The sequence below is a fragment of the Sitophilus oryzae genome, unplaced genomic scaffold (assembly GCF_002938485.1).
Source record: "Sitophilus oryzae breed Bouriz unplaced genomic scaffold, Soryzae_2.0 scaffold_381_pilon_pilon, whole genome shotgun sequence".
Classification (NCBI taxonomy): domain Eukaryota; kingdom Metazoa; phylum Arthropoda; class Insecta; order Coleoptera; family Curculionidae; genus Sitophilus; species Sitophilus oryzae.
The window spans coordinates 2,032,227-2,055,106 of NW_022146953.1; the positions used below are offsets into that span (position 1 = coordinate 2,032,227).

General features: G+C 32.4%; 2 protein-coding genes and 1 long non-coding RNA gene across 5 annotated transcripts in view; 2 read left to right on the top strand and 1 right to left on the bottom strand.

Moving 5' to 3' along the window:
• The window catches only part of LOC115885397 (protein FAM214A), a 39,657-nt gene extending 24,316 nt beyond the window's left edge, over window positions 1–15,341 (top strand). For 2 of the 3 annotated variants that reach the window (XM_030904298.1, XM_030904295.1), the window contains exons 2-9: window positions 917–972; window positions 3,709–3,927; window positions 5,806–5,993; window positions 7,251–8,189; window positions 9,599–9,750; window positions 11,693–11,865; window positions 12,428–12,669; window positions 14,557–15,341. In XM_030904298.1, the coding sequence (XP_030760158.1) occupies window positions 3,709–3,927; window positions 5,806–5,993; window positions 7,251–8,189; window positions 9,599–9,750; window positions 11,693–11,865; window positions 12,428–12,669; window positions 14,557–14,725 (2,082 nt within the window). In that variant the 5' untranslated portion in view covers window positions 917–972 and the 3' untranslated portion in view covers window positions 14,726–15,341. Of the gene's footprint in view, window positions 1–646; window positions 733–916; window positions 973–3,708; window positions 3,928–5,805; window positions 5,994–7,250; window positions 8,190–9,598; window positions 9,751–11,692; window positions 11,866–12,427; window positions 12,670–14,556 lie in introns of those variants that run through there. The other variant, XM_030904296.1, reaches the window with a different exon arrangement.
• A 1,139-nt stretch (window positions 15,342–16,480) lies between these two features.
• On the bottom strand, window positions 16,481–17,816 carry LOC115885399 (proteasome assembly chaperone 4-like). The gene has a single exon (XM_030904300.1). It carries the CDS (start codon window positions 17,732–17,734, stop codon window positions 17,345–17,347), a length of 390 nt encoding a protein of 129 aa, XP_030760160.1. The 5' UTR covers window positions 17,735–17,816; the 3' UTR covers window positions 16,481–17,344.
• Window positions 17,817–19,822: 2,006 nt separating this feature from the next.
• LOC115885359 lies at window positions 19,823–22,827 on the top strand. Its single transcript, XR_004050713.1, has 4 exons — window positions 19,823–20,104; window positions 21,287–22,001; window positions 22,290–22,566; window positions 22,676–22,827. It is a non-coding gene; the product is annotated as an uncharacterized LOC115885359 (long non-coding RNA).
• The last annotated feature ends 53 nt before the right edge of the window (window positions 22,828–22,880 follow it).

Consider the following 22,880-nt stretch of genomic DNA (forward strand, 5'->3'; position numbering starts at 1 on the left):
ATAAGATAAAACCGTTTAACTTAAAAGTTTTTTTACCGATTTTTTTTTAAATATATCGGAGCAGGTTCAAATGCTTTTTCAAACTATATTAGGGTTTCCTATACCTATCTAGCTCAGATTTTGAATAAAGAGCCATTTTTCAATAAAATGGCAACCAAGATGGCTGGTGTCGCGCCATGGCAATTTTCTAGTTGAAGTTAGTAACTCTTTTCAAAATCGACATTTGTTTATGGACATTATTATTATTTAGATTTATAACAGTTTACTTAAATTTAGCTACAATAGTAGTTACTTTTTACTTATTTGGGACACTCTGTATCTTGTAAAATTATTTCTAAGTTGTAGCCCTAATCCCTAATAGTCCTTCAACGAACCCAAAATTTACAATTTGTAAAAATCTAATCGTTTAGCTACAATGCTCCGTGTCGTATGTGGTGAACAACCCTATAGATTAAAGACAACCATATCTTTACCAAAAAAAATACGTTTTATAAAATCCCAACTCTACCAGACTATCAGCGAATCCTTTCAATACGCCTGGCGATCGACAGAGCTCAGCTGGCCTGCTGGCAATCAGCTGGGGGATTGCCGTGTTCCCGAGCCCAGCCAATCGCGTCGCTTCATTCCATTGACGTCAGAGCACGACGACAACGGTGTGGGGGCCTGCAATCAGCTGTTCCCTCTTGCGGAGGACACGGCCCGGTTGCCAGTTCGTCTCCGATTTCCGAGAAGGTCGGATCGATTTACTTTATACTGTTTTTTTTTCAGTCTATTAGTGTTTTATTAATTTTTTCGTTTGGCGTTGGTATTTAACTGATACAGTGAGACCTTTTAGAGTGTATTACCGATTATATTATAATTACTGAAACTAGAGTTAAAAGATTTTAGTAATTTATTTCGTACTTTTTTCTTGCAGTGTAAGGTTTTCGAGAAGGTTGGTTAGACGTGAGATGGAATCAAACCTAATACAGGGTGAGTACGAGTTTTTATTTGTTTTTTTTAAGGACAGTGAAAAAAAAATGCATTTAAAATTGACAACGTCGTGTTTTAATTTACTCTCTCTATTAAGAATATTAAACTAGTTTGTGGGACAAAGTAGGCCTTGATGCGACGTTGCGTTTTACGTTCGGCATGGCAACCCTTGTATTTAATTCGATAACGGTGTTGTCAAGTTTCGATTTTTTTACATAAAAATAAGGATTTTTTTTTAAATTTTAATAGAATAGGGTTTCATTTTTAATTTACAACATTATTAGAACTAAATGTGCAACAAAAAAACTCTAATTATGCTAATTTAAAAATTGTTTTTTCGTATTGTAAAATAAATAATAAATAAAATAATTGTTAAATATTGTTTACGTATACATACTACAGACATATACTAAATACAAATTGTTTATAACAAAATATTAGGTCAAATTTCACAAAAGGATTTTTTTTCAAAATTGTTTTGACTAAAACTCGAATTCATTTATCATATTCACAACTACAAAACATTGTTTTTATATCAGTAAATGTACTAATTGATATATTAACATCTTATGTACATATGTTTTTGTTTATTGGAATTTAAAAATATTTGTATATTTAAAAAAATTACACAAAATATATAAAGGAACTTTATTAAAAAAAAACAAATAGGTGGCCATATTTTATAAGTACCATATGATCGAAAAAAAAACGGCGTCAAAGACGGCTGGGGAATTACAATCAATAAAAATTTTGGTGAGGTCAAGGTCTAGCCGTTTTTTTTTATCGTATTGTATTATTATTACATAATGTTGATATAAGAATTTTATAAACAAAAAAGTGTCCTTGAATTTATTTATGACAATAACAATAAAGATCCTGGCACTGATAACGTTCTAATAAACTAGATATTTTGTGTTATCATTACCATGCATCAGTTTAAGAAAATAAATACTATATAAAATATAAGACAAGTCTCATAATCTAGGTCATTTATGATAAAATTAATTATAAAAATATTGCCAAACGAGACCCAAACAAAATAATTATCACCGATTTTATAGAAAATACTTTTAAAATGTTAATATTTGCTTGAGATTGGTGTTTTTAAGGAAATATTCCGTATATTTAACATGTTAAGTTGTTAAATAAATACATTTAAAACGCATTAAAATGTATTTAAAAAGTACTTATTGGTTTATAGACGATTTGGTTAAAAAATGTAGAATCTAATTATATTTTACTTAAAATTTACTGTCTCTCATTTTAAACTATTTATTATTTTTTAATTACTAGTCTACCCCAAGTTTTACCTGTGGTTTTATGAATTATTACAACTTTGAGTTCAGTGAAAAAAGAAATAGTTTGGTTTCTCTACAGGATGACTATGAAATGACTATGAAAATAAATATTAAACCGAAATTTGGACACCCTGTACGTTGAAAAATCATCAGCCGCAAAAATCTCTAGCACAATTTAATCGAAACAGTGAAAGTTTGCGAGATTGGTCGCTATTCAATAACGTGAAAGGTCTACCTGTATAATATTATTCAATAGATTTTATAAATCCTTCACATCTACAATAAAACAACTAAAAATACTTTCTCTCTAAATAGGAGACTAAAATGTATTGAATTAATTCGTATTTCTATGTTAACTCATGCGTGGTCAAACTCTGTAACAAATAATTACATCTGATGCAATGAAAGTAGTATTACAGAATTATAAAGTAAGGTGTGATCGTTTTTTTTTCTTTGAATAAAAATATTAAGAGTCTATTACCACAGATTAGGTATACTATATGTATACGGATAAAAATCTTATCCCTAATTCGTGGTACGAAAATTGTTTTTTATGACGATGTGCAAACGAGTAAAATTTCCTGTGCGCAAAAATAAACTCGCGTAAAATAACAATAAACAGCGTAATAGAGAGATATCGCTAAACCGAATAGCGTGCATGGACGCTAATAAGGCCAGGTGTTATTTCCTTTACGTGAGGTGGTATTAACTCTCTTCATTTATAGTTATCGGATCGGAAAGAATTCTGTTCGCGTCGCGTCCGCTATTTAAACTTTTAACCTAACTTTGAATTTAAAACTTTGAAATTGTTTTGTTTACTAGGTATTTTAAAATCGTCATCTGCTGTAAACCTAAGCCTCTTTATAGGTTCTTTAATATTGGAAGAGGTGGAATCCATATTTTGGGCCATATTTATTTAATTAAAACTAATCCCAGCTACTTAAATATCAAATTACCTAATAAAACTAAAGTAATAATTCAAAACAATTCAAACATAACCTAAAATAAAAGATCTCGCCGGCCGGCCCCGGTTTTCAAATACCCGCACATGCCCATTTAAGCAATTTTTAAACGTTATTTAGAAATAGCGCTTGGTATAATTGATCCGCAAATTACGTCAGGCGGTAACGTTATTAGCGGGTGTTGCGTTAAAAATTGACTCGCGCATATCGTAACCATGATAAGGTAGGAGTAAATACTGCATGACGCTATTCGGTTTTTCGATATATCTCTAATAACTGTGCCGGTTAGGCGCTGAGCACAATTTTAGAGGCCATAAGTGGGCGTGCTATGTGCGCAAACTAGTAACCTAACTAGTGCCCGATTCCGAAAATTGGAACCACGAAAAACAATAAAGAAAAAACAAAGTTTATAATCTGTATAATCTGTGATAATACATTAAAGTAAATCATCCCCATTTTTTTATTCTTTTTTTTAGATGCATAGCAGCATTTTGAAACCGGAATCCAGTGGCAACGTCGCACCAAATGAAACCGAAGTACTGTCGGCGCTCGCCGCCTTGGTGACCGAAGGCCGAGTACCGGGTCCCCCCCTAGGCGACGCCCCTGGCAAATCGAAGGATTTTCACGAGGGACCGCACTGTCCCTACCAGAAAAAAGGACTTGGTAATCATCAGTGCAATAAGAAGAATCTTTTGGTAAGCATTTCAGACAAATAAGTCTAAAAAATAAAGGATTAATGACACTAGAAGCCAAATTGTTCTCAGTTGAGTGCCGTGCAGTGGCGGCGCGTACAAATTTAATTGGTTTCTTACAAGGTACATGTACGTTTAGTTAAAGGAAAATAAATCTCAAAAATAAATACAAATTATGTTAAAATGAAACCTGCCCCTACATTTTTAAATAGGTGTGAAACAAACGGTACATTGTGAGATAGGAAATTGTAGAGAGAAACAAGCCCTATAACATAGGATACAACATTTTAATGAACAGTGCTTTCCATAAAATCAATAAAATGAAAAATATACGAAATAATATACATATTTCTTTCGAAAATCGACAACTATGAAACTATGAACCCTTCCTGGACACAAACGGTACATTGTGAGACAGGAAATTGTAGAGAGAAACAAGCCCTATAACATGGGATACAACATTTTAATGAACAGTGCTTTCCATAAAATCAATAAAATGAAAAATATAGGAAATAATATACAGGTACTAATTTCTTTCGAAAATCGACAACTATGAAACTATGATCCCTTCCCGGACACAAACTGTATTTTGTGAGACAGGAAATTTGGATCGATTTCTACGACACTCTGTACAATAATTAGAAGTAACAAAATGATAGTTAATAAGCGTCACCTACCCTCGATCCAACAATGTATCACTTATTACAAATAAATAAAGGATATGGGAGATATTTAAAAAAAAGGGCAAAAAAGGAAAATTTCGAAAAAAATTTGAGGCCAAAATTGAACTTTTTTGGCATTTTTTGATTTTGATCATTTTTAGAGGGGGATAGGTATATAATAATAAAAAAAATATTTTGGTATAAAAAGTTTGTCAAAAAGTTTTATACAGGGCGAGAAAAAAAAATAAAAACCTTAAAATTAAAAAAAAAATAAAATTAAATAAATCATAACCTATAAATCAAAAGGTGAGGAGAAAAGAGGGGGGGAGGGGATCCCCCCTCTCACTTTCCTTCTTCGATATCATTACGTTCAAATATATAAAATATGTTTTAAAAATTTTAAAAACAAATATACCTCCTATACACCTTTTAAAAAAATTATCAAAACTCATTGCGCAACAAGTTCAGAACCTTTCACGCACCCAAGTCATTTGACTTGGACACTGATCTAGTCAACCATAAACGAAGTCTACTAGCTATCCGAAAACTTCGTCCAAATCGGTTCTGTCATACATGGTCGTACGCAGTACGACCCCAAGAGTCCGAAAAAAATATTAAAAAAATTCCAGGTGTGCCCCGAAAGGGGCACCCCCTTAAAAGTAGGGGAAGGAGGGGTAGTAGGAGAAAGCGCGTAGCGCCATTCGAAAGAGGGGGTCGAATTATGTCGGACTAGAATTTTTTCAAATTTTTTCTAGCCTCCTGCGAAGCAGGAGGACGCTTTAAAAAAGGGCCAAAAAGTGGGCGTGACCTCTACCATAAACGAAGTCCTGGAGCTTCAGAAAATTTTTTGAAAATTGCCGCAATCGAAAAATCGAATTGCCGCAAAAAAGTACAAAAAAATTGAAAAATTCAAAAATCGATTTTTTTTAAATCACCATATCTTCACTCTTCCTGACCTACATCCTAAAAAAGACCTACATCCTAAAAAATTAAAAAAAAGTGATTTGCAAAAAGAATAATTTAAATAAATTTTTCTAATTTTCTCCTGATTTTTGGGGGGGGGGGGCATTGACCATTTGACTTCATGGTTAAGCGGCCACTGGTGCCGTATCGGAGGGTTAATATGTATAGAAAATTGCAGAATCAAATAAAAATTGCAATTTTTAAAATTATCAAATTTTTTAATACGATCAAATAACACGATTTTGGTGTTTTTTAGTGTCAAAAATACAGGAATACCAGGGAGATAGTTCAGAAATTGGGAAAAAAGAAGCAGTTCCAGCTGTGCATAGAGGTGTTTTTGGCTTGCGCTTGTCACAGTTCAACGGAAGATTCTTTAGAAGCGACTGTCAGTTTGGACGACGCGTTTTTGTTGGAACAGTGGCATTTTTCGGTTTGTCAAAAAAGGTAAGAGCGAACCACCCTGTATATAAGAAAAAAAATCTTGATGCCACCTTATGCAATATGTTTTTTTTAATTATTTCTAGTATGTATATATCAATCAAATTTAATTTTTTAATCGTTATAGATAAGTAGTTGTTAATTGATAGCAAACAAAATTACCTTGTGATGCTTTGATTTTATCTGTTACGTAAAAAGGTTAAAGCATAGCGTTTAGTTTTGCCAATATATTTCCATGTCATTATATATGGATAAAATACAAACAAACTTTAATCTTTTTAAATTGATAATATTGTAGAAACTAGTATTTTATCAGCCATAATAAATTTTCCAACAGTGCTACGGAAATATATTATTTTATATTATATTGGATATTTTAAATTTTCGGTTTACTAGCGTAAAAAATAGTTTTTTACGCGAAACAAATAGTTTTATATACTCAAAAATAGTATGGTAATCGCAAAACAATTTCGGATGCACGTGATCAACTTTGAGTGACAAGCGATGGCGACAGCGCTGCCAGATTGTGATGGATTTATGAGATGAATCTTAATTTAAAAGTGACAAACAATACATATATTTATTATATCACTTTCTAAAGATTTTTGCGTTTTATTTTTAATTTAATAACTTATATTTTAGTAATTAATTGGTTTATTTGTTTTATAGCTTATTTTACTTATTACATATTAGCAAAAACTAGTCCATTGTGAAGATTATTCTAAGCGTTATTATGGGTTATTTATTGATGTACACAGATTTAGTTCTTCAAAGAACTGTTTGTGCTTAAAAGTACATTTAAAAAAAAAATAAGAATAGGCAAAAAAACGAGAATTACTCACAAAGATTCAACAACACGATGTGATACAAAATAATGACTGACATTAGGATAATTGTCAAATAATAAACGACAACCTTGCTGTAAACGGCGCAATGTGACCAACATAGCGATAATAAAATTCGGTTTAAACTAATTTTTGCAGCTTTAATCTAAATAAAATATCTGTTACAATCATTTGCTCTATAAAGTAAAATGAAGAGCTGCTCGGTATCTTAAATTATTATACAAAAAATTTAAACATTTTTGCCAAAATTTTATTTAGTCAGGTTTATAGACTGCACTGTCAATATCGATATGATTGATGACGTGCATCGGAAAATGTTTTGCGATTACTATAGATAACCAATAAATAACAAAAAAATGCCTCTAAAATTCACATTTCCCAGACTTTTGGGTCTTACTCTCGTTACTTCCCCTTCCAGGGACACCCCTGGCTGTTTCAACCTAACCCAGCTGGTCAGCGCCGTCCGTTCTCAGCTCTATTTTTCCCAGCTGACCGCCTGGCTGGTCACTCAGCACGAGTCCGACCGAAAAATCGCACCAGAAAATCTCCGGTACCGCCTCACCACACCGGAAAACCTCCTAGCTCCGCCCAAATTCACTCTCACAGCCACCAAACATGAATTCCCCCACGTAGACCTCGGCAACTCCAAAATTTTATCAGCCTCCTTCTTCGCTGGACCTAGAAATCCGACCCATCCAACAGTAGACTGCGCCAAGTGTCGTGGTAATTCGAAAAGTGGGGTTATGGAGGCTAAAAATGACCTCGTTGATGACAGACTTCACTCCTGGTGTACGGTGAAGGGTAAACATCGTTGTGATGACGTGGAAGACTGTGATAGTTCGAGAAAAACACCGGGGGAGTGTTCGAATAAGCGACTATGCCATCCGAACGAAAACAAAAATGAACAAGATCTCGAAAATTGGAAAAAGGACAAGGGTCAGCTCCTTCTGGACGCTATAGAGCGGAGCGGACGCAATTGTGATAAGAACCCACGTGATATATTTAGTTTTAACGTACCTGTACATAGTAATAATAATAATAACAGTAATAAAAAGCGTTGTGATAGCGTTGTTGTATTGAAGTCGGGCGTCAGAAAAAGAATCACCTTCGAAGAGGAGGATAATAATGATGTTGAAGAATCGCAAGATAGCAGTAAAGTACCGTCAGGATCTCAAGCGTGTGATATACCGACTGCTTCGGAACAAGCGAAGTTTAGGAGGAATCTGGGTAACGCGGCTTCGATGGTGTTCCATTCTAGGACTGGGTTGCCATTGACGAGTAGTCCTGCTCCTGTTAGGAAGGGTCGTACCAGTTTCGACTTTGATTCAACCTTGAATTCCGTGTCAGCAATAAAAAGGTAAGTTTTTTTTAGCACAAATTAGGTATACTATATGTATACAGATAAAAATCTTATCCCTAATTCGTGGTACGAAAATTGCTAACGTTATTAGCGGTTGTTGCGTTAAAAATTGACTCGCGCATATCGTAACCATGATAAGGTACGCGTAAATACTGCATGACGCTATTCGGTTTTCCGATATCTTTCTAATAACTGTGCCGGTCAGGCGCTGTGCACAATTTTAGAGGCCATAAGTGTGCGCAAACTACTAACCTAACTAGTTCCCGATTCCGAAAATTGGAACCATGAAAAACAATAAAGAAAAAACAAAGTTTATAATCTGTATAATCTGTGGTTTTCACTTTATACTCTCAAAAAAAAAAAGATTGGAAATAATTCTCTCCAAATATGAGCTCTTAATTTTAATAGGAAGGTAATATACAGGGTGTTCCGATAGTTCGTATAAATGTATGTCGTAAAATCCGTAGTTTCGGACATACAGGGTGTAGAAGTTTCATTTTTATTTCGATTTTTTCCAAATAATGTCAATATTTGGATAAAAATTTGTGTCTGAGAGTTTTTTGGCATGAGAAATTTGATTTTGATGTCAATATGACTCCTACTTGTAGAGGGCGCCTCCTACATACTTTTTAACTGGTTTGAAGTAAAAAAGGTCTCTTGGTTAAAAATGGCCATGAGTAATGGATCTCGAGATATTTGAAATCGAAATTAAACCTGTTAACTAAATAGTTATTAGACTGAAATCATAAAATTTAAATGTTTTTGTCCAAAAGTTCAGCAGAAACTGTTTTATAATAAATATTTTTCGCAAAAAAATTTATGATCAATATAAAAAAAATCAAAAAAAATATCCAAACCTATTATTTCAGTCAAATAACTATCTACTAAACCTGTTTATTTTGTTGTCAATAATGGCATGTATTGACTATTTTCGTTCTAAATATCTTCAGAACGGTTGCTCTTAGCGATTTTTACCAAGAAACATATATTTTTTTACGTAAAAGTCACGGAAATGTATATTTTTTCACTCAGTAGTTTTATACAGATACGAACGTAAAGTTATAACTCTTTAAAACAGTTAAAACACATATAGGTGGCGCCCCCTACAAATTGGAGTCATATTTATATCAAAGTCAAATTTCTCACGTCAAAAAACTCTCAGACACAAATTTTCATCCAAATATTGACCATACTTAAGAAATTATTTGGAAACAATCGAAATAAAAATGAAAATTCTACACCCTGTATCTCCCAAACTAAGCATTTTAGGACATATATTTATACGAACTTTCTTACTTATTTTTATCCGCAAAATATGCTACCGAAGTTTCCGGAATACAGTTCGGACCACTCTGTATATTCTGTGATATAATAATGATAATAACCTTGTGATTTTTCGTTTTCAGTGCCCTATTCTCCAACAGTTTCTCCACCGATGACGAAAGCGAGAGTGAGGGCAGTATAGTATCCCCCTGCAGTCCAGAGATCTACGCAGGCGCGAGGAGGGACACCTGTCCCGCGGTGTACAGGCGCAAAGGACAGTCCTGCTCGTTGTTAGGTTGGTAAAAGGGCTCGCGGTGGGGGCTCGCGTTGTATAGCACACACTCTGCGTCGTATCCGGGATTTAGTAATGTACGTACTCTATATTATTTCTCAAATTATCTCTGTTAAGTTTGGTTGAAAAAAATAACGCACACACGTAACATGCACAAACCTATAAGCGATACCGATTAAACTTTTAGTGACGTCATTGAGGGTGCCGAACTGGAATCTAAATTTCCCGCTGCTACAAAAATGTCAAGTTGCCACAGTTAGGGTGTATTCCGTAAACCAGGCGAACCAGACCGGTAAACTACGGTAAAGAGCAGTTCCTGAAAAACATCGGTTTGGTAAAATACTGGAAACGTCAAATGTTGACGTTTTCTAAATTTCAATACCTCTGTTATAAAATTTATCTTTTATGCATTTTTAATGTACCTGTTCTCTGCTTTTACGTTTGCTTCTTCTTTTCAATGGAGTTTAATATTGAAAAGTACTTTATTAATAAACTGTTAAACATGTTAGACAGCTCAAGTGAAGATTTGTAGGTCCAATATTAAAACAGATCAATAATAAATAAACAAATATAATCAGTATTTATATTTTTATAGCTTATAAAACATTCACGATTACTTGTTGTCTTGTTTTTCGTGTTTTCTTTAAATGTTCCTGACTTTAAGAAAACAATGGCTGCATGATAAGTTTAAATGGTCCTAAAAAGGCATTCTATTTAGTTAATGAAATTTATTTACCTTTACTGCCTACACCTCCATTGCTTTTGGATGTAAATACAAAATATTATTACAAATTTTAGAAATTAAATGAGAATTTCACTTCCGATATTTGCTTGATTTCTGTCACATAAATGACACTGATTGACAAACAAAACCAGAAAAACCAGCTTTGTCGCGCTGGTTAGTTTGGTGACAGTTATAACCGAATTTTTCATGAACCGTGATCTGTAATAAGAAAACTTTCAGGAAACCGATAGAAACGGAACATAAAACCATAACCAAGGTAAGCAACGGAATACACCCTTATTCTAATTTAGAACCTGCTTTAGTGCGAAGTGTTCAAGATAGCTTAATAGCCGTTGCAAAAAACACAATCGCAACCTTATTAGAATATTTTGAACGGAAAAGCGGTAGTAATGGGCCTTAAGTGCTGTTAAGGAGCTGAGTTTTGTTGGGGTAAGTAATAACTGTTTATATATTTATAATTAATTTTTTTTTTCCTAAAATAGTTTGATTAAAAGAAAAAAGTAGACAACACTGTGTCGGTCAAGCTTAATCACGTGACTAAAAGTTTATTTGGTATGCTTTATACGACCATGCTATCGAAAAAAAACGGCGTCACAGACGGCGGGGGAATGACAATCGATGATAATTTTCGAGGTCAAGCCCTAGACGAATGTATGGAGACGTAAATGTTTTGTGTATTGGATAGATTTGTGTATTGTTTCTGCGTTGTTAAAACACTAAACGATTCGTGGTGATTTTAACCTAAATATTGCCTCTTATTTTTTATGGAACAATAATTTAGGATATTTAGAGTGGAATCAAATATTCATTAATATTCAATAATTATAATATCAATTGAAATACTTATATCTCTTTAATAAGATGAACGACACAAAAAGTGTAGTATTGAGACACTCTGTATATTATTTTAACGTGTAACATTCTGACATTATATAGTGTTTATGTGAATTTACCGGAAAAATGTAAAATTTTCAACATTTTTTAAATACTTGTACTTAAATAATTACACGTATTTAAGAGACTCCTTGTATAATGTTAACAATACTCGATGTTTTTATCAGAAAAACTACAAAATGTTTGCTCTGAAGTAAAATAGCTTGTTCATGTTGGCTTCAAGAGACCCGCCCAAACGGCGGGTCTAGTTTTGTTATGATCTAAGGTTCGTATTAAATTATTTATTAACTTCTCGCAATTTAACAGGTAGTTTTGAGGAATCCGTGTTGAACGGCCGCCTGGAGCCGGTATCCACTGTCCATGGATTCACAGCCGAGTTGGGAGCAAGTGGATCCTTTGTTCCAAAACATGTCTTTTTGCCGGTCACGGTGTTTTTCTACAGTTTCGGAGACAACGATCAAGTGTCATCGCCTTACCTGGTGAGTATATAATATGAGATGTTCACATTACTATTTTAAATTTGAATGTGTCATATCGTCCCATTGCTGCCAAAACTCACTAACTTACTTTTTATTACTTCCGAGAAAAATGCGTCTAAAGATGAATTGCTTTGCATAAAGATGTTATAGACGTTATAGTTAGTAACTATTCGGTATTAAAATAAAACATAAATAGCCAGAAATCGTAGTTAATGACTTTTGCGATCGATTCTCCGCTTCAAAACATAGTTAGTGATTGAATTTGGTTGTTCGGAAAAATGTTAGTTAGTGACTTTTGGCAGCAATAGGACAATATCATCGGCTTCTTCTACCCTCCTGTAATTGCCTTTGTTTCTGCTCTTGCAGCAAATAAAAAAAATATTGTACCTACTGTCATGGATACTCATAGCCTACTTCGTAGTTTTTAAATTTATTGTATTTGTATACATTATCACGCATGTGTCATTAAAAATTCGCGATTTGCAAATATTTCTCGAAGTTTTGCTCTACTTTTGTCCAATAGTGTACATTGTAAATATTCCAAATTGTAATTCATTTTCAGGGTCATATTAACCTAGGAAAAAAAGGATACAACGTTCCCAAGTCTGGAACGGTGCAAGTTACCCTTTTTAACCCTCTGGGTACTGTCGTTAAAATGTTCGTCATTATGTACGACCTGTCAGATATGCCGCCGAATTCTCAGACGTTTATGAGACAACGCACGCTGTATATGCCGACGAAGTGTCAACACGGTGACAGCGCACAGTGGGGACCAAAATGGCTGCGATACGTCATTCATTTAAGGTAAGTTATGGCTGCTTCAGCAGTGTTGCCAGAATTGTAGGATTTCTTTGAATAAGACGGATTTTACGGTCATATTTCGCGGTTATTAACCTAACCCCCGCCCATACAATCTTCAATCCTTCAATATTGGCATAAGAATTCATGCTGTACTTGCAGTATATTCTTTTATATGTATAAGGATCATTTTATATGTATATAGGATCAAGTCCAACTTCCTACTACTTTTAAATATTATTTTTTCTAGTAGAAAAATGAATCAAGTCATGCTTCACGCATTAGGCAGCTACAGCTGTTTCTGTTTGGTTTCTGGATATTCTGTTGATTCCTTTCACAAGTGAACTGGATCAAGTCCATAAAATTTAACGCTGTGCGCTATTTTAACACATGTGGTAAGGTTAAGAGCTAAAAAAAATTTTTTTTTGATAAAATGGACGACAATGAAATAAAATCTGAACCATTTGCACCAAGTGAATCAGATTATCAGCCATCTGAAAGGTCTGATTCTATCGATTCTGAAAGTATACAACAAAAAAGTAACACACTTTAAAAAGCAACACATGAAAGATCTTCTTCCCTTTATCCCGCCTATATACCATAATTTTTATAGAAATCGAAGAAAACACTATTAATAGACAATGTGAAGTCAACAAATCCCTTAATGACGAAGAAGAATGTACAGATAAACCAATTTATATCTAAAATTTCAAATATTTTCAGAGATAAAATGGTCCAAAAGTCCAAAAAAGTATAAAGAAACATTCTTAATAATGACCACAGTGGTATTTTGAGTTACCTTAAATTGCAATTATACAATTTAAAATATAATAAAGCATTGTGTCAAGTTTTCTTCTCCAGCTTGTTTTATTTTAGTTAAGTAACATTAAAAAATTTTAATTCTCATTTTCTCCATAATTATCTTCTAGGACTTGATCCAGTTCACTGTTTTTTTTATTGCAAATAATTAATCTTCATACAATTTTTTTTTACCTGTATTTTTTTATTTTACTTCAATTTTATCCCATTTTTAAAAAAAAAATAATCAATATTAAAAATTTCAAATTTACACTTTTGCAATCTCTGACGGCACCTATCAAAAGTATCATGGTTAGTATCACAAAGGTAAATAAAACCCACTTTTCTAAATGTATTTGAAAGTAGATATATAATTAATTGTAAAATAAAACTTAAGGAACTTACGTTAAAATGATCTTCAGCAAAATAATATGTCAGCAAAATATCTTACTTTTGCTGACATATTGTTGTCTTGCCGCTTCAAACCAGGCTCTTCGACGGCTTTCATCCAAAGGAACAGTTATAAAAAGCTTTTCTGGAGAGCATTCAGAGCTATTTAGACAGCCCTTCACAAAACAAACTTTAACACCCTTCATTCCAAAAATAATAAAGAGGGTACAATAAAACAAAATTGAAAACTCAAAGTATTTAACGCCAAACGCAAAATCCACAAAATACAAATCTAACCTCGAACCCTCGAACGCCTCGAACATCCCAACAACTTTGGTAGTGTTTAGTGCTCCGATAAAAATAGCAGTAATCTGTTAATTATAAAAATTTAAGTTTTAATTTCTAGTGGTAAAAAATATAAAAGTAAATTTAATATTGGGGTAATGAAGAATAATCCCACATAAAAACGTATTTTTTAACGATCTTAATAAAAATAGAAAAATCTAACGTGATTTTAAGATATATGGCGCAAATACGGTGGTAGAGAACTAGACACGCCATAATATTATTCTTCAGAGGTCCGCGCCCTCTGTCAACTATTCAATCAAATGCTGATAGGTGACGTCACAATTTTCTACGCGTCATTTCAAACCAATGAAATTTGTATTGAATTTGATTTATTATTTATTCCTCAATTGTTTGCAGGTTTCTCAGTTCGAAGTCGAACAAGATCTACCTGCACAGCGACATCCGCATGATCGTCTCGAGGAAATCGGACATGGACACGGCAACCGCGCACGACATCGACATGAGCTACGAGCTGCGCAGCTTCGTCCACGCGCCGGCCAACCCGCGTTTCTCGCCGCGCAAGTAACTAAAAACGGCTTTGCGGGGGCGGCTCGAACCGCGGCAACTCCGCGAAGTTACCACAGATGAAATACGGCTGGATGACGTTAGAAGGATGACGTCACGACGGAAGGTGACGTCGACGTCTAACTCTACGCGGTTCTACACCTACTTGAGACGGGTGCTGTTCAGTTGCTTCGTGCAGGACTGTGATTATGCTGCCGCGGTACATTTGTAAGTAAAAAAATAGGGAAAAAAACATGCATATGGGGTCGGGTTCGGAGAAATAAGTAACCGTAGAGGAACTCAAACGTATAAAGTTTAGCAGCAGTTCAAATAACAAAAAAATGACATAATAAGTCTTGTGAAAACTGCTATGGCTGCAAATTTTGGCTGAGTAATTTTAATTAAATAGAGTTTTTTTAGAATAAATATACAGTGACTTTCAAAAAAAGTATATCAGCATAGACAGATTTATTTTTTAAGAAGACATCTAGGATCACTTATTTTTTTGAGATGAGGAGACAAAAAATTATATCAGATCTTCTAAATATTTGTTTTTTAAATACGGAGGAACTTTTTTATTATTGACATTTTCAGAAAAAATCATTTTTTATGAAACAATTTGCTTGTTCTGAAATGGTTAATCCCGTTTATGCTTTTCCAAATTTCCATATAATTTTTGATTAATATTTTTTTTTAATTGTTATTATGTAGAAGCACAAAATTAATTTTCTTCAATGCTAGTGAAAAGACGATTTGTCATTTTATAACAAGCAAAAACATTATCTCTTTGTCTAGGAACAAAAACTTTTATGAAGAATGCATTTTTATCAAAATGTCAATATAAAAGATTTTCCTCCTGTGAAGAGGATCCGGGGACATACTGTATATTTCAAATCCCGGTAACTACTAATAATGTGGAAAATAAATCACTGATTTGACATATTTAAAAAAAATTGTCGAAGTAGGCGTTGATTACAGATTACAGTTAATATTAGTATTAGCTCTGTCTTGTCATAACTACAATTTTTTATAATAGGAAGTACATAATATATTCAGTTTTATTTTTTTAATTTTATACAGAAGAAACATTTTAGTATATATAAATAAAATTATTTTTTCAAATACCTATATATTTTTTATTATTAAATGGACACATATGTATGTTTTTTTCTAATTTTTTTGAGACAAAAAACTATTCTATATTGTTGGTTTCCATACTTTGTTGATTTTTTGTTGTTAATTATGGTTGGTCGAAAAAAAAACAGCGTCAGAGTTGGCTGGGAAATGAAAAAAAAATTCTAAGCCCCTCTGACGTCATTTTTTTTCGATCATACTGTACTATAAACTATAACAACTCCAGAAATGTTCTTCTTCAAATATAGAAGAGTTACATTTTTTTGGACTATGTCCAATATATTTTAAAGACATAAAATAAAAATTGGATAAATTCAAATCACAAAATACCATACCATCGAAAAAAAAAACGGCGTTAAGTTGGCTTGGTAATAACGATCTTCATTTCAAAGTCAACTCTGACACCGTTTTTTTTACGTCGCGTGTGGTTACATCCAACATCAATATTTATTTGAACCATATCATCGAAAAAGGGGTGTTATAGTGGCGTTTGAAATGATAATTTTCTGTTATTTCTACGATACTATATTTTTAAAAATTGACATAAAAGCTCTTTAAAAATTGACATAAAAACTCGTCAAAAATTAAAATTTAAATCAGTGATTGTAATTTCAAAGGTTACTGTGATGCTGCTTTTTTCCCGATCATTCGACTATGAAAATACTGTACGATAGAGAAAAAATAACGTCAGAGTTGGCATGAAATTAAAATTGCCGTCACACATTTCTAAGCAGACTCGACGCCGTTTTTTTTCGATCGTATAAGTCCAACTTGAAGAAATCGTATTTTCTACAAAATGAACTGTAGAAACATAAAATCAAACACTCTAATGGTAATTATAACATCATAAAATCGACTTAAACATTTAAAAACCGTGAATATATCTACTGTACGATCGAGAAAAAAAACGGCGTTAAGTTAGCTTTGAAATTACGATGAATGACATTCTAAGCCTACTCTGATGCCGTTTTTCCCCTCGTTATCGTGCGGTACTTATTTTTCATTAAAATCTATTAGAGATTACACTGGTAGATGGTAAAGAAAAAGTTAATATAGAAAAAAAAAACTAGAGTTTGTTGGATTATAGTAGGCATGTTATTTGTGAATCACTGTTCATCATTACGCGCATTTTTTAGAGAGAAATAGCTCAGTGACTGCCATTGTATAATGTACATATTTTTTATAATAATCGAGGAAAAGAATATAAAAAGATATATATCGACTTCATGCTTGAAAGAAAGTATTTAAGTTTCAAACACGAGAATTATATATTTTGGGATATAAAGAAATCACGAATATAAGGAATTGGCAATATTTACATTGAAACATGTTATTGGAAATTTTTTTATCGAAATTCGATTGTTTCTGTTTTTATTATTGTATTTATATATATATATATATAGAGAAAAATCTATCTTATTATTATAAAAATCACATACTAATTTTTTATTAGACATTGAAAAATAAATGTGTGTAAAAATATAAACAGTCTTTCTTTCCTAATAACCTAGAAGTTCTCAGGATGCCGTTGAATCTCTTCTAATAGTCTTTTTTCTACGAGGGGCACTAATAGTCTGTCTTCGGCTAAATTAAAACTTAAAAACACTGCTTTGTTGAGTTTCTTCGACAGTCTCCTGGCTATGTTGCTTCCGCACTGTTCCATGATGTTTCCCATCAAAGTAGTACAACTAGGGACATCGCTAAATCGACTAAGCATAGCTAATGCTAAATTGTTGCAGTCCATTTGGTCTTTATCGTTAACGAATACGAGTAAGCTATCTTGCATTTTCACTACTTGATATATGATTCTTTTTTCGGATAATACGTCTGAAAACGTGTAGATTTTTGACTGGGGCTCCACGAATTTGTATTCGGCTTTCTTGGAGACTTCAGCCATATTAAAACAGCGAAATTAACTTAAATTCTAAAAAATATAAATTGTAAATAATCATCGATATTTAATAGGTTAAAAAGAACCACAGAAAAGAAATAAATTTGTCTAACCCATCAGCTGTCTTTATTTATTTTTGTAGTTGTCTTTGTCTAATAATTTACCATAGATTCTAATTTGATCATTCTCCTTTTGATTATTTTTTCAGGGCACTGGCCAGATGACCTGTATAAGTTCAAGCCATTTAAGAATAAAGAAGAAGAAAATATAAGTCAGATCTGTGGTTGCCCATGCTTAAAACCGTAAATATAAAAAAGAAGAATAATGCTTTCTTCTGTGGGTATTGTTCTTTTAAGACCTGAAATATGAAAAAGAAGAAGAGTGCATGTGGCGCCATTGTGGAAAAAGTGAGAAAATTATGAACTAAAATTTTTCCAGGGTTGCCAAGATATTAGCGAAATCCTGAAACTAATTTAAATCAATATTTTAGTAAGTCTAAAATTAATTGAACCGTTACAAAACCATGATAAATCTAATAAACATATAATTCAAAGTTTCTTTCAGTGAATAAATAACATATTTCCTTTTTAAACACGGCATTATTTATAAAGAAAAAAACGACCATTCCGTTTTACATGAGTTCAATCTGACAACGTTGACCGTTGACCTGCGACATTTTGTGTGACATTTTCCGTTGTTTTGTTAAGAGCAAGTGGTTATGTCCCTGTTACAATTTTCGTAATTTTTTGATAGAAAAACTGATTTTTCTGTGCATTATTTGAGTTTATTCAGTTCCTTAAGGCCTGTTTAAACTCCTGAAAATGTAAGTACCCATTATTTTGCCTGCTTTCTATAGTTTTTTTCACTTTGAAATATTTCAACTACATCATCACTAAATCCTTACAGATTTTTCATATTTTTATGATTTTCTTTTCCTAAATTGAGTATATGAAAATATATTATATACTTTTCTTGATGTCTCTATTGTACATTAAAAGTCTAGTTGCTTCAAATTTAGAGATATCTGATATTTTTTTAGTTTAAAGTTTAAAGATGTTATTTATGTCAGCGATGACTATGAAATGAAGATCGCTGTCATTTTATATGTAAATTTATGGCAAATGTACTCAATTTTTCAATTTGTACTTATTAATATATTTTTTCTTGTAAATAAAGGATTTTTCAGCTTAATTAAATTTCAAATTTGAAAATTGTGGCGCCAAAAGTTGAACAGATACATCCGGATACATCCGGTAAGAGCTTGAGTCACGTTAAAGACTTTTGAAGACATTGAGTCAAGTTAAAGACTTTTGAAGTTATTTTTTTATATAATTTATCATAAATTTATCTCATATTTACCGTTTCTTATTAAACTAAGGGATATTTATTGAATAAAAACACTTGTTTCTTAATAATTTATTAAGATATTAAAGAAATGCATGATTTTATATTTTATAGTTCATCTAATTTATGTGCGTACCAGATAATTTCAATATAAAATAAGTTTTGTATGATATTTTATACTGGAGGGAATAAATTCAAATAAAGACAAATCATTTAATTAATTTAAGAAGCATCTGTGGAAGCATATTCTACTAAAATTTTAATAAAAACCATCCATGTTTATTAAAAAAAGTTAAAATCGAGGCATCCAAGAGCAAAAAATACTCGATCGTGATTGGTCAGTTTCGGTCGCGTGGAGATTTTGAATTTTATTCTCGTTCGATGTTGTCGGATTGTTAAAAAATTCCGAAAATCTTTTTTTCTGTATGATTTTTGTGAAATTATATTAGTTTAAATTTATCACTGGCACTATAGTAAGGGCCGTTGCTATATATTTTTAATAAAACAAGTACTAGTAATGTTGTTTTGTAGAAATTTCTTTTATTTCTTCTTGTAGCTACGTACTAACATTATAGTCTTTATTCTTGGTTTCGATGTATTTATAGCATTAAAAATATATTTAAACAGCTTCATTTTATGTTTATTTCATAATTTTTGTGTGTTTATGTTTATAATTACTTATTTGTTTCTTATTTATGACAATAAATATTTTACCTTACGTAAAAAACGATATCAGTGGAACGTATTGAGTAAATAATAACTTTTGAGAACAAAATTAAGCTTAATTTAGAAGAATTTTCCTATAAACAATTTTATTAGTAATAAATAAATCAATTTTATGAGCAGCTTAAATTTTACGAATGACTTCAATCTGGCAACGTCGGTCCTCCTTTTGTCGTTTGCAATCGGAGGATCCGCACGGTCCTCTCGTCGGTTGCATCGATTTTTTTAATTTTCTGACGAAAAAGTGCGTTTAGTGTACACAATTTATGCGTAATCTGTTACTAGTGCCCTGCTTAGCCTCCTGAAAAAGTGAGTACCCGTAATTTTATGTATTTTTTGAGATATTTTAGTTCAAAATTTTTGGATTTCGCAATATCCATCATGGCAGCCTTCTTCTCAATGTTCCCCATTAAGTTATTAATTTTTAAGAATATTGTTTAAATAATATACGTAAATTAATAAATAAGTATGTAAAACTAAGGGTAAAATAATAGTACTAATAGTACTACATTTTTGGTAAATTACGTAATGTATCTTTGACTTTTTGTTGAATTTTTTCGGTCAAGGAATGTTTAAATAAAATGGCCGCCTGTTGGAATTCGATGTCTTGATTTTTTGTAAATTGCTATTTTTAATTTAAATTTCTTTTTATAGGGTATACTTAGAGTTTTCTTTATTTTTTAAAAATATAATATGCGCATTTTAATAATATTTTGAATGAGTAGGTTTTTTGTATTTAAGTTTTGAATGGGTATTAGGAATTTTATTACGTATTTTTTTTATTTAAGATTCCTACATATTTATGTTTCAGCATTTTTGTAATGATTTCTGATATTGGTATTTTAAAATATATTTCTTTTTTAAAGCGCGTTATGTAATATTACATGTTAAAAAATAGTATTAATGTTGACAAACGATTTTTGCTAATTCAGTATTAGTTGTAAATTTGCATTGAAGAAATAAATCGTTACTGAATTTTTATAAAAATTAAAATATTTTGAAAACAGCAAGTATGATTATTATTTGAGGTAAATTTTGACCGAATGTTTTTTGTCTTCATAGTAGAAACTAAAAATGTAATAAAATATATAGGATGTCTCATTGTTAAAAAAAATATAACTTTAATATTTTTTATTTATTTGAAACACTAGGTTTAACTTATTTTAGCTCTAAATAATATGATATACAACTCTAAAAACTCCTTGTGTATTTTTATTTTTTTTGTGTGTTACATAATGGAAAAATTCTTTGGATTTTGACCATATTCATCAAATTTATATCCCTTTTTTCCTTAGATCATATAACATCTTTATATTTTTGACATTTTTGGTATAATAATCAAGGAAAAATCTTATAAAATATTGCTGAGGTATAAATGGAGCATCTCTTTTTTCATTTAAAATAAATATACCTATTTATATATTGTCGTAATATTTTTATAGGTGTTCGATAATATTTTTATAGGTATCCCAATATTTTTTCTTTTTTTAGGCGCGTTATATTAATACTACAACACTACACACTCCTATCCCACTCACACGAGCATTGCTAGCTCTCTGTGTTGGTTAATAAAATTTTCTAATTCAACATTAGTGAATTTCGTTAGCTGATGCAGTTGGTTAACAGTGTTTTTGTCGGTGGGGATTCCTGGGCTTAAGATGACTCCAGAGCGCGGCGCGGCCTTCCCCAAGAGAGGAGACTTCTTGGGTCACACCCTAACCCTGATGTTCGGGCATCGATGACCTGTGTAGCATGCAGAGGTACCCAAGGGAGTCACCACCCTCTGGTTTACGAGCTAGGTGTTCTAATGCTAGAGGCTTCGGCCGGATACAACCTGGCACCCAAGCTCCGAGATTTCTTCGTGCACGTATTCCGTGACCCTCGAAGAGGCAGGGGGCGGGATATCGGACACATTGAAGATGATGAGGGGGGTCCGCCTGTAGGGGGTCCCGGTGGATGTCCGTCCGACGGGTGATGAGGGTGACCCCAGACGAGGCGGCTTAATTGGGATGGGAACTGACTGGTGAGGCTTAATCGTCGACCAATGGGTCGAATCTGCATAAGGAAGGCAACCAGCACACATTCGCAGGCGGGTCGTGGAAACATTTTTTTGTTTTTTCTCTTGGTCTGCCCCGCGTCGAATTTTGAAGGCAGAAAATGTCGGGAGGAGGCGAGCATAACCAGGCCTAACTTAAACCTGTTAAAAGTAAGTCTAATTTTTTTATATTACTTTCTTTAAATTGTAAACTTTTACTGTACTCTCTACCAAATAACTTTTCTATCGCACCATATGACAATCAAAATTCTTTTTATAATATATGTAAGTGTTGTATATTTTAGTTTTTTTGTTACAACATACATGAGCTTCAATTTAAAGTAGAATAACTTGTATAGTAATTAGAGCAACTTTTTTAAAACTTATAGTAGATATAAGTTTAAATTCTAACTTAACTTGTAGTTACTTATATAACTAATTTTTTTTTCATTTTTTTAGGACAACCCGGGTTCGCAGCGCGATTTTAAAAAACGAGATTGAAGAAGTCAGAAATTCTATCTACATGCTGCATATATGATCAGTCCCAAAACATTTCGGATTGGTCCAGGCACCGTCGAATACCTGGAAAACGTGTTTATTGTCAACTCTACAGGATCGACCGAAGTCCATGGAGTTGGGGGCATTCGATGTGCCCCATAGCAGTGAGACGCCACTGTTTTTTTCGCCGTATAATTATTATGGTGGGACTGAAAATGAACTTAAGCAAGATGTGATGGTGAGTTTTTATATTTTTACATTGTTTTTTTTGTTGTCTATAGCTTGTTTTTTGTTTCTTTTAGCATATGTATTTGTTAGAAATATTCTAATTTTTTTTTCTCTTACAGGTAATACAGTATGGCTTGGAGAACTTCAAAAGTCGGTTCGCGTCGTGGTTCCAAAGCAGTAACTTTAGGTTCCCTACATTTACTTGCATTAAGTACTCATTTTTTAACTTGCAATTTTTACATTTCATTTTTACTTTTTTTCTTACTCTATACAAGGCTTTAATAAAAAAAGTTTTTTAGCAATAATGGTAATAAAAAAATAACT

What these genes read in the sequence shown, in the direction of transcription:
- LOC115885399 (XM_030904300.1), bottom strand. Translation starts at nt 17,734, where the DNA reads ATGGCTGAAGTCTCCAAGAAAGCCGAATACAAATTCGTGGAGCCCCAG.